This window comes from Budorcas taxicolor, chromosome 9 (assembly GCF_023091745.1).
Source record: "Budorcas taxicolor isolate Tak-1 chromosome 9, Takin1.1, whole genome shotgun sequence".
Lineage (NCBI taxonomy): Eukaryota > Metazoa > Chordata > Mammalia > Artiodactyla > Bovidae > Budorcas > Budorcas taxicolor.
Window position 1 is genome coordinate 33,461,147 of NC_068918.1, and position 12,844 is coordinate 33,473,990.

At 40.7% G+C, this 12,844-nt stretch overlaps 1 protein-coding gene across 5 annotated transcripts in view; it reads right to left on the reverse strand.

The window, feature by feature from the left end:
- The window catches only part of AFG1L (AFG1 like ATPase), a 198,635-nt gene that overhangs the window by 148,938 nt on the left and 36,853 nt on the right, over window positions 1-12,844 (reverse strand). For all 5 annotated transcript variants that reach the window (XR_008199911.1, XM_052645769.1, XM_052645768.1 and 2 more), the window contains exon 3: window positions 1,597-1,648. Coding sequence is in view for 4 of the 5 variants with exons in the window: in XM_052645769.1 (XP_052501729.1) it covers window positions 1,597-1,648 (52 nt within the window). In the remaining variant the exon portion in view is untranslated. The remainder of the gene's footprint in view (window positions 1-1,596; window positions 1,649-12,844) is intronic.

Genomic DNA, 12,844 nt, shown 5'->3' on the forward strand with positions numbered 1-12,844 from the left:
GGACGACCGAGAATGAGATGGCTGGATGGCATCACTGAATTGATGGATGCGACTCTGAGTGAACTCTGGGAGTTGGTGACGGACAGGGAGGCCTGGCGTGCTGCGATTCATGGGGTCGCAAAGAGTCGGGCACGACTGAGCGACTGAACTGAACTGAACTGAAATCTATAAATGTAAAACAGGCATTTAGAGGCATTAATAAACATCAGAGTAAAAGAGAGGACCGAGAAAAGAAAAGAACAGTTTGACCTTTAAGGCAGTGTAACTACTCATTCAACTCCTGCTGCTGCTGCTGCTAAGTTGCTTCGTCGTGTCCAACTCTGTGCGACCCTGTAGACGGCAGCCCACCAGGCTCCCCATCCCTGGGATTCTCCAGGCAAGAACACTGGAGTGGGTTGCCATTTCCTTCTCCAATTCAACACCTATTATCCTAAAATTCTTACTAAGATAATAAACCTCTGCCACCACTTCCTCACAGTGAAAATCTGTTATGGCTACAGGGAAGTCTGAAGCTTGTTGATCAGTCAAGGACTAAAACTGATGCAGTCCATGGGGTAGCAAAGAGTCAGACACGACTGAGCGACTGAACTGAACTGAAAACTGATCTCATTACATCAAATATTTTGAGTATGCCAAATAAAGAAGTGATTGGCAAGCCATAAGGCCAGATGACAGAAGAGCCACCTTCATGACATCAGTGAAGGTGGATAACTAGGGAAAGGTTTAGGACTAGAACAAAAGGATTTGGTTGAAAGAAAATCGAAACTAGAAAACAGACAACTTCATCAATAATTAAGTCAAGGAAGAAGCAAGACAACTGATTAGGAAAATTTATTACAGAAAGGCTTACCAGGTGGCGCATTTGCCCGCCAGTGCAGGAGATGCAAGAGATGTGGGTTCAATCCCTGGGTCAGGAAGATCTCCTGGAGTAGGAAATGGCAACCCACTCCAGTATTCCTGCCTGGAAAATTCCATGGACAGAAAAGCCTGTCGGGCTACAGTTCACAGGGCTGCAAAGAATTGAACATGACTGAGCACGCCCACATATTACAGAAACTGACAGTTCACAATGTTTCCAAGAAAATGAGTCTTCATGCCCAGTGACTGGAAGCGCAAGAAGGAAATGTTACCAGTTATATGTTTAGAATGTGCACTCTTCAATAGACTGAAGATAACTAAATTAGGGGCAAGAGTTCAGATTATGAGTAGAAGTATTAGTGGGAATTAAAAGTAAAAACAAGCAACTTATTGTTTTAAGTTATTAAGCTGAGTCAAACAGCACTGAGCAATGAGATTCTGATTTATCAAATAACCTATCTAGAGATGATTTCTGTCACTGAGATCGATTCACTTTATGCATTAAATAATGTTTGCACCCTAACATGCTAACTAATGATGCCTTCAACTGCAGTCACAGCCCATGAGAAATAAAAGTAAAAACTAAGAAATCTACAGTCCTGTCCTCTTCCCTATTTTACCTCACCTCATCCTATTCCTGCTGGTGGTGGGTTGAAAGATAGAAATGGAAGTTATCTCTGGGTGAAAGCTAGGAAACTTTTTGTTTAGACCACTTAAAACTTATTTTAACACACTTACCCACATCTCCATAAACATACAGGCCCCTTGGAGGTTTGCTCCTTGAAAAAAGCTGCAAATTAAGAAAAAATTATAAATCTCCAATGTGGAAATAAATGAATATCATCATACACATTGTGTTCCTAACCAAGCTATATATATAGGAGTGAAACAGGCTACTGCACACCGTAAGTACAAAAAACTTGATATAAAAGGCTATGATGCCCCACTTAGATTTTAACATAGAAGGCAAGAATCTGTAGCTCAGAGCAAAGCTCTGAAGTCACACAACTTAAGTTTACACCTCCTTCACCATTTACAAACCATGTAATCGTCCCATTCGTTTACAAATGGGCTTCCCAAACAATGACGCCTAGTTCATTCCCAGCAAGCAAGAGATTGGAAGACTTTTTATGGAGAAACTAAATGATTTCCAGAAAAAAAAGGCACTTCTGTGTTGGTTTCTCCCAAAGAAAGAACAGGATCCCTATCAGATCACCTTACAGTAAAGTATGCTAGTCAACAAATTTCTTAAGATGCAGCCTTCAATCAGCTCATTAGTATCTGAAATGACACTAAAATGATTTGACAGCTTAGAATCAACAGAAACTGGAAGGAAAAAAAACTCTCATTACGAAAGTTGGAGACCACAGTAAATACACAGAGGAAACAGAGATTACACAAACTGCAAAGGGGAACTTCAAAATAAGACTGTAACCAGTATAATTAATATGCTGAAGAAAATAAGTTACCAAAACTATAAAGCAAGAACAAAATGCGATTTTTAAAAGGAATATTTTTTACCCCCCACCTAAAAGGAATGTTAAGAACAAGAGAGTACTTTGAAATTTAACATACAGTACCAGAAATAAAACAAATGGTAACAATAAGAGATGGAAAATATAAGAAAATTATGGGATTAATTCAGGAGGTCCAAGAGCTAACCAAAAGGAATTCCAGAAAGGGAAAAGATAAAAAAGAGAAAAGGAAATTATCTAAGATTTTTCTCAGATCTGAAGGATGAAATTTCAAGATGAGGAGGACAGAGTAAGCGTCCAACACAATGAGAGAAGTAAAACCCATGCCAAGTCACAAGAGCCTCCCAGGTGGCACTGGTGGCAAAGATCCTGCCTGCCAATGCAGGAGACATAGAGACACCAGTTCAGTCCCTGGGTTGGGAAGATCCCCTGGAGGTGGGCCTGGCAACCCACTCCAGTTTTCTTGCCTGGAGAATCCCATGGACAGAGGAGCCTGGTGGGCTATAGTCCATGAGGTCACAAAGAGTTGGACATGACTGAAGCAACTCAGCTTACTCTCGCTCACCAAGTCATAATCCTGAAATTTCTGACACAAGTAAAATAAAGAAAATCTTACAAAACACCCAAGGAGAGGCAGTGGAGGAGGGAGGTGGTAGAGACAAGTCATAAAAAAACTGATAAAACTTGAATAAAATTTGAGAGACAATGATTTCCAATCTAACCATCAAGTGTGAAAATGGAAATTGACATTCCATATTTACAAGGTCTTAAAAAATCCTCCCCAACAGAAATATGAACACCTGCTGCTGCTGCTGCTGCTGCTACATCGCTTCAGTTGTGTCCGACTCTGTGCCCCACAGACGGAAGCCCACCAGGCTCCCCCGTCCCTGGGATTCTCCAGGCAAGAAAGTGTTCTTTTCCAGTGCATGAAAGTAAAAAGTGAAAGTGAAGTCACTCAGTTGTGTCCAACTCTCAGCGACCCCATGGACTGCAGCCCACCAGGCTCCTCCATCCATGGGATGAACACCTAGGCTCCATGAAACAGAGGGGACCCTGTGAAGAACACCCTGATAAGATAGAGAGTTGCTCCAGAACCACAGTGGCACAAGCGGGACAAGAAAGCAATCAAGTACCGACCAAAACAGGAGGATGAAGGCCTCAAAAAAGATACAAAATGGAACTTCTCTTTGCCTAACATTATTATCAACACAAATTACCATTCTAAATTTTGTTCCACTTAGAAGAGTAACCTTTAAACACTATGACAGTTCCCTAGACACCTATGTAAAAACCGAGGTGCGCCAGATCCAAGAGAGTACAGAGAGGATAAAAGCAGAGAGGGGGCTTCCCAGGTGGCTCAGTACTAAAGAATCCACCTGCCAAAACAGAAGACACAGGTTTGATACCTGGAAGATCCCCTAGGGAAGGAAATGGCAACCCATTCCAGTATTCTTGCCTGGGAAATCCCCCGGACAAAGGAGGCTGGCGGGCTACAGTCCATTCGGTGTCAAAGAGTCGGACATGACTTAATGACTAAACAGCAACAAAAGCAGAAGGAAGCAAAGGTTATGCCATTTAGCATCAACCACAGCAGTAGATAATTTGACAGAGAACATCTGCAAAAGCTAGATTTCAGGATCTTTTATAACGCTTTTGTTTTTTAATATGTGGATTCACTCCGGTATGCCTCAGAAACCTCTCTGGCTCTCTCGTCTCTTAGCTTTCTCTGTAAATCCAGGCCCTGACTTCATCAGCCCCTTCACCACAGTTTAGGCAAAAGAATCTGCTTTGCTTTGATTCTGCCAACTGGATGCCTTCCCTGTGTTCTTCTGCACATTAACTCTCCATCTATTCTTAAATCTCAACAGAAAGAAGAAACTACTCCTGCCAAAACTCCTTAATTTGCCTTGTTTTAATATCTTACATGAACCATTCTTATACATTGGTTATTCTATTTTCAACTTTTCAGAAAAAAACCAATATGATCCTCAATAATTTTAAAACAGCTTCAAATTAGAAAACTTACATACAACCTAATAATCTCTAAGTACATTTTATATATTAGAAATCTTTTGAAAGCAACTTTCGCATAAAGTAACCGGCAATGTCACAGACTGATTACTTCCTCACAACATATTTTGCTGTGATTCAAACAGATTCAAGGGATTAGATCTGACAGACAGAGTGCCTGAAGAACTATGGATGGAGCTTCATGACACTGTACAGAAGGCAGATTAAGACCATCCCCAAAAAAAGAAATGCAAAAAGGCAAAATGGTCGTCTGAGGAGGCCTTATAAATAGCTGAGAAAGAAGAGAAACTAAAAGCAAAGGACAAAAGGAAAGATATACTCATTTGAATATAGAGTTTCAAAGAATAAGATGGAGAAGAAAGCCTTCCTCAGTGACCAATGCAAAGAAATAGAGGGAAACAACAGAATGGGAAAGACTAGAGATCTCTTCAAGAAAATCAGTGACACCAAGGGAACATTTCATGCAAAGATGGGCATAATAAAGGACAGAAATGGTACGGACCTAACAGAAGCAGAAGATATTAAGAGGTGGCAAGAATACACAGAAGAACTATACAAAAAAAGATCTTCATGATCCAGATAACCACGATGGTGTGATCACTCACCTAGAGCCAGACATTCTGGAATGTGAAGTCAAGTGGGCCTTAGAAAGCATCACTACAAACAAAACTAGTTGAAGTGATGGAATTCCACTTGAGCTATTTCAAATCCTAAAAGATGATGCTGTTAAAGTGCTGCATTCAGAATGCCAGCAAATTTGGAAAACTTAGCAGTGGCCATAAAACTGGAAAAGGTCAGTTTTCATTCCAAAAAAAGGCAATGCCAAAGAATGTTCAAACTACCACACAATTGCACTCAACTCACAGGCTAGCAAAGTAATGCTCAAAATTCTCCAAGCCAGGCTTCAACAGTACATGAACTGTGAAATTTCAGGTGTTCAAGCTGGATTTAGAAAAGGCAGAGGAACCAGAGATCGAGGTGCCAACATCCGTTGGATTGTTGAAAAAGCAACAGTTCCAGAAAAACATCTGCTTCTGCTTTATTAACTATGCCAAAGCCTTTGACTGTGTGGATCACAACAAACTGTGGAAAATTCTGAAAGAGATGGGAATACCAGACCACCTGACCTGCCTCTTGAGAAATCTGTATGCAGGTCAGGAAGCAACAGTTAGAACTGGACATGGAACAACAGATTGATTCCAAATAGGAAAAGGAGTACGTCAAGGTTGTATACTGTCACCCTGCTTATTTAACTTATATGCAGAGTACATCATGAGAAACGCTGGGCTGGAAGAAGCACAAGCTGGAATCAAGACTGCCGGGAGAAATATCAACCTCAGATACGCAGATGACACCACCCTTATGGTAGAAAGTAAACAACTAAAAAGCCTCTTGATGAAAGTGAAAGAGGAGAGTGAAAAAGTTGGTTTAAAACTCAACATTTAGAAAACGAAGATCACGGCATCCGGTCCCATCAGTTCATGGCAAATAGATGGGAAAACAATGGAAACAGTGAGAGACTTTAGTTTTTTGGGCTCCAAAATCACTGCAGATGGTGACTGCAGCCATGAAATTAAAAGACGCTTGCTCCTTGGAAGAAAAGCTATGACCAACCTAGACAGCATATTAAAAAGCAGAGACACTACTTTGCCAACAAAGGTCCATCTAGTCCAAGCTATGTTTTCTCTAATAGTCATGTATGGATGAGAGAGTTGGACTATAAAGAAAGCTGAGCGCCAAATAGTTGATGCTTTTGAACTGTAGTGTTGGAGAAGACTCTCTTGAGAGTCCCTTGGACTGCAAGATCAAACCAGTCAATCTTAAAGGAAATCAGTCCTGAATAGTCATTGGAAGGACTGATGCTAAAGCTGAAACTCTAATACTCTGGCCACCTGATGCAAAGAACTGACTTATTGGAAAAGACCCTGATGCTGGGAAAGATCGAAGGCAGGAGAAGGGGATGACAGAGGATAAGATGGGTGGATGGCATCAACGACTTGATGGACGTTGAGTTTGAGCAAGCTTCGGGAGTTAGTGATGAACAGCGAAGCCTGGCATGCTGCAGTGCATGGCATCGCAAAGAGGTGGACATGACTGAGCAACTGAACTGAACTGGACTGAACATAATTTGCAGAAATTGTCCAGGGTCTAGTCAGAATATAATCAACATGTGCTTAATCAGTGAAATTCAAGGCAAAAATTTAACAAAGATGGGGAGGGGGGGAGGATGACATGGCAAGAACTCAATGCTGCTAAAAAAAACCCCACATATATATGCATATATGTGTTAATACAAATATATGTGTGTGTATATATATATACACATATATATCTCACTTGGGCCTCTCTTCTTTTTTACCCAAACTTAATGTATTTATGAAAAAGCAGTTTGGCAAATATTATACTGCATTATTGGAGAAGGAAATGGCAACCCACTCCAGTATTCTTGCCTGGAGAATCCCATGAACAGAGTAGCCTGGCAGGCTACAGTCCATGGGGTTGCAAGAGTCGGACACGACTTAGCAACTAAACCACCACCACCACCACCACCATCATAGTACATTATATATTACATATATAATTTATATTATATTTAAGGCAACATTTAGAAGATGATAAAGAGGTACCAGATGGTTATAGAGTACCAAAGGAAAAGATTCTCAAACATGTCAAATCACAGATATCTAGTATAGCATAAATACTATTTAAGATGCAGATTTTACTCCAAAGAAAGATTTTACTCCAAAGAAGTTGATAAACACAATGGATACTCCCCTAATGATAAATGTTAGATATCACCCATCTAAACTGTATTATATGCACCAAGTATTTTTACTTGGAGAGGCAGGCTGATTTTCTCCTAATAAAATTTCAGTCTTCCAAAAATTATTGAAATTATTTCAAAGGATTAAAAATCTATATTTTAATGGGAAAGTCAGAGGATTGAATGGAGAACAGTAAAACTATTTACAAGGCTGTAAAATGGGTCCTAAAGAAGTTTCTAAGTTCTTTATTCATCGTAGTGAATTCAGGGAGAGTTAGGTTCACAGTTTCTTCAAAATAACTACACAGGAACCCACATCATTTATATGCTTCTAATTTACATTTTCTCACAATTTACCCTATTTTTCAAGTCCATTAAATTCCCTTTCTCAATGTTTTAATTTCCTGTAACGTGTTCTTATGTCTCAGAGCACGCCACCCTGGCCTAGGTCCTAGGTGCTGGGTGCTGGGATGCGCCACATGCTCCCATCCCCCAACAAGCCTCCGATGTCCTGCTCTCTACCCTGGGGGGAAACCTTGCTGGCTGGCTGCTAGCTGGCTGCTAGCTGGGTTCAGCCTCTGGGAGGCACTGCTTGTAGGAGACAGGAGGGAGGGGGTAGAGAGAAAGCCTGGTCATTCTCTCCCGCTGCCTCCCTGCTTCCAGGCTGTCTCTGGCAGAGAGGCTTCCCTCCAGAGCCATGAGGTCCTCATGCCACAGCTCCAGCTCTCTGCAGGCTACTCCTTCACTCCTCCATGCCCTGGTTTCCTGTTAGCACTGCCCTGCCATGACTCTCTAAGTCATTTCTTGATTCAGTCTTTATTTGAAACTGCTGTGAACAGTTTCCTACCAGAACTCTGATACACGCCCAATCTCTAAAATATACACACTTCACACTAGACAAAAACTTGGAAATCTGAACGTAAATTTCTCAAGTGACCAGCTGTAAAATTTGTCATATTAACTATATCTTAGGGAATTGGTGAAGTAGGATCATGACACCTTCTCTAATGGGTTTTTGATAGGGATACAGTGATACTGTATTATAGACTCTGCAGATAGTAAGCATAAGGATGATGTTGGAAGATAGTGGAAAACTATTACCTATCTCCACAAGGAAAGAGTAGGAGAGCTGAACTGAAAAGATCTTGGTACAAATTGTGATTCTGCTACTTATTAGCTATATGACTCTGGGTAAGCCACATCAGAATCACTTGGACTGCAAGGAGATCCAACCAGTCCATTCTGAAGGAGATCAGCCCTGGGATTTCTCTGGAAGGAATGATGCTAAAGCTGAAACTCCAGTACTTTGGCCACCTCATTAGAAGAGTTGATTCATTGGAAAAGACTCTGATGCTGGGACGGATAGAGGGCAGGAGGAGAAGGGGACGACAGAGGATGAGATGGCTGGATGGCATCACTGACTCGAGGGACATGAGTCTGAGTGAACTCTGGGAGTTGGTGATGGACAGGGAGGCCTGGCGTGCTGCAGTTCATGGGGTCGCAAAGAGTCGGACACGACTGAGCGACTGAACTGAACTGAACTGAAGCCACATCAACCGTACACCCTGCTGCTTCCTTATCTATTGGATTCAGGGCACAGCACAGGGGAGTTCCCATCCACTGCCCACCTCTGCATGTCTAATCACAAGGCCCACTCACTCACACTGAAGACTGCAAACTTCATGAACTGATACCCACCTCTATCCAAACCTATGGATCACAAAAGAAGAAACATCATACCCTTTGACACACCCCTCTCAAAGATCTGAACATTAATGTACACTTAAGCTATTTCATATCTATATAAACTCTACCAAACAAATCAAGAATACATTTAAGAACAGGGAGCACATTTTCAAATACTGTTCATATTCTAAGCAATAGAAGAAATCTCAATATATTTCAAAGAATCACTGTACTCCTACCTAATGGAATAAAATTAAAAATAAATATGGAAGGATAGCTAAAAACAGAAAAAACTCATACTAAGATACTGACTTTCTTTCACATTCCTTCACATTCACCCAGACTTCTGGGACTGCAACTTCATATAGGAGGCTGAAGGAGGGCCAACACAATGCCTTCTGTTTTCTCTTTATAAAAACGTAGACATCTGTTGAAAGAGATGGGGGAAGCGTAGTTTAGCTTGAAGGGAGCTAAGAAGGCTCTAGAGAATTGTTCAGAGACACAGTAAACTAACCAGTGAAATAGATTTGTTGACAAAATGGAGGGGTACTCCTCAGGGCTTTCAGACTCTTCTCAACAATCTTATACAACTGTGCAGCCATCACGTCCTTTAGATGAGAATGGTCCTACTCCCTGCTCTATCCTCCACAACCAGATGAGGGTTTCAGGGGTAAGTTTATGACTAAGTTCAACCAAGGAGAGTTCTGTTATTCATCTCTAGGTGAAAGAGCTCTTGTCTTCTGGGCAGTGCGCTGCATAGATGTGATGCTAGTTTGCTACTCTGACATAAGCCAAGCTGAACACAAAGTCAAAATAATCAGGAGGGCAAGATAAAGCAGGTCTCCAGGGCTTCCCTGGTGGCTCAGTGGTAAAGAATCCACCTGCCAACATAGGAGACATGGATTTGATCCCTCGTCTGGGAAGATTCCACGTGCCTCGGAGCAACTAAGTCCATGCGTGACAACTACTGAGCCTGTGTAGAGCCCGGGAGCCACAACTCCTGAAGCCCATGTGCTTAGAGATCGTGCTCCATAATAAGAGAAGCCACCGCAGTGAGAAGCCCTCACACTGCAACCAGAGGAGCCCCTGCTTGAAACAAGTGCTGCTGAGGATGCAGAGAAGGGGACCCTCATGCACTGCTGGAATGTACACTGGTACAGCCACGGTACGGTGGAAAACAGTAGGTAGGTTCCTCAAAAAATTAAAAATAGCACTACCATATGATTTAGCAATTCTACTTCTGGATACTTATCCAAATGAAAACACTAGCTCAAAGAGAGAGCTACAACTCCCTGTTCATTGCAGCATTATTTACAATAGCCAAAAAATGGAAACAACCGAAGTGTTACACACACACACGTAATGGAAATTATTCAACCATTAAAAAAGAAAGGAATTCTGACATTTGTGACAACACCGATGGACACTGAAGGCATTATGCTAAGAGAAGTAAATCAGAGAGAGAAAGACAACGTATGAACTCACGTGTGGAACCTAAAAAACAACTAAACTCACAGGTGATGACTCAAGGGAGCATCTCAAGTTTAGGAAACTTACTATAATAAGTGATAGAATACGATAATACTAAACCAAAAGGGAGGACAACAAGAAAAGCAGCTGTCATAAACATTATTAATTTTTTTTTAAACAATATGACTGAATTGCCAGTCGTCCAACAAGGAAATGTGCTAATGTCACAAGTGTTTGGGGTCCTAGTTGTTATACATGTTGGTGATGACACTCCAAACCACTAAATTTAGTGAAAATTTATGGCTTTAATTTCATATACATGGAAAGCCCACTTTCACACAAAGAATCTTTTGAACATGAGTTTATATTTTTAAAGTAAATACCTGATAATTATTCTATCAAAATTTTATTAGACAAAGTCAAATATAAAACATGATTACTGGATTCACATACACACACGTATTTAAAGGAACATTTGGGGGACAACTGAAGAAATTTAACTATGGGCTTCATATTTAGCCCATATTAATTACTTTATGAGATAAAGTAATTATCTGGATGCCCAGTTAAATTTGAGTTTCACACTAACATCATATAATGTTGCATGGGACATACATACACTAAAAAACCATTATTTATCTGAAATTCAAGTTTATCTGGACTTTATTTTTATTTGCTAAATTGAGTGACCCTATTTTATATATCACTGCATCAACATTAAGAGAAAATACTTGCAAATGAAGCAAGAAGGGATTAATCTCCAAAATACACAAATAACTCATGCAGCTCAATGTAAAAAAAAAAAAAATACAAAAACCAATCTAATCAAAAATAGTGAAAGATCTAAACAGACATTTCTCCAAAGAAAATATACAGATGGCCAACAGATACATGAAAACATGCTCAACACTGCTTATTATTAGAGAAATTCAAATCAAAACTACAATGAGAGGGACTTCCTTGGTGGTCCAGTGGCTAAGCCTCCCCTCCCACTGCAGAGGGCCTGGGTTCAATTGCTGGTCAAAGAACTAGATCCTACATGCTGCAGCTAAAGATCCCGCATGCCACAAGGAAGATGGATCAAAGATCCTGAGTGCGGCAACTAGGACCCAGCACAGCCAAATATATGCATTAAAAAAAAAAACTACAATGAGGTACCACATCCTAACTGCCCGTCAGAATAGCCATCATCAAAAAGTCTACAAACAATAAATACTGGAGAGGGTGTAGAGGAAAGGGGACTCTCTTGCATTGTTGGTGGGAATGTAAACTGATATAGCCACTGTGGAGAATAGTATGCAGGTTCCTTACAAAACTAAAAACAGAACTACCATGTGACCCAGCAATCCCACTACTGGGCCTATACCCTGAGAAAATCCAGGCATAATTCAAAATGACACATGTACCTCAATGTTCACTGTGGCACTATTTACAACAGCCAGGACATGGAAACAACCTAAATGTCAACTGTCTAGCAACAGATAAATGGATAAAGAGGATATGGTACAGGGACTTCCTTGGTGGCCCAGTGGTTAAGAATCTGCCTACCAATGCAAAGGACACAGGTTCCATCCCCGGTCTGGGACGATCCCACATGCCAGGGAGCAATTAAGCCCATGAGCTGCAACTACAGAAGCCTGAGCGCCCAGGACCCCATGCTCCGCAAGACAGGCCACCACAGTGAGAAGCCCAAGCACTGCCACTTGAGAGTAGGCCCCATTCCCAGCAACTAGGGAAAGCCAGCCCAGCCAAAGATAAAATTAATTAATTTTCTTAAAAAAGAAGATATGGTACATACATACAGTGGAAAATTACGCAGCCATAAAAAGGAATGAAACTGGATCGTTTGTAGAGATGTGGATGGACCTAGAGTCTGTCATATAAAGTAAGTCAAAAAGAGAAAAATAAATGCTGTATATTAATGCATGTATGTGGAATCTAGAAAAATGGTATAGGTGAAACTATTTCCAGGGCAGGAATAGAGACACAGACGTAGCGAACAGACATGTGGAACACAGGTAGGGGAAGGGAAGGGTGGGACGAACTGGGAGATTAAGATTAACATATACACTACCATGTATAAAATAAACAGCTAGTGAGAATCTGCTGCATAGCACAGGCAGTTCAGCTCTGTGCTCTGTGAGAACCTAGATGGGTGGGAATGGAGATAGAGGGGAAGGGAGGCCCAAGTGGGAGAGAATGTATGTATACATATAGTCTATTCACTTCCTCATACAGCAGAAACTAACACAATATTATAAAGCAATTATATTCCAATAAAAAATAAGTTTCTTGGTGTGACAACAGTAATATACACGGAAAGGTCTTTGTTAGGAGATACATAATGATGTTTTTGGAGGTCAAGTGTTTCAATATTACAGCTTATTTTCAGATGATTAAAGAGAAAATACTGAGAGCAAAAAACCCTAATGCAGCAAAATATTGATCATTTTAAGTGGTTTTAAGGGTACTGTTGAAATTTTTCAAAATAAAAAGTTGGGTAAAACAAAACACAAAATTTGTAAAAGTGATTAATTACTGTATTACTTTTACTTTTGAA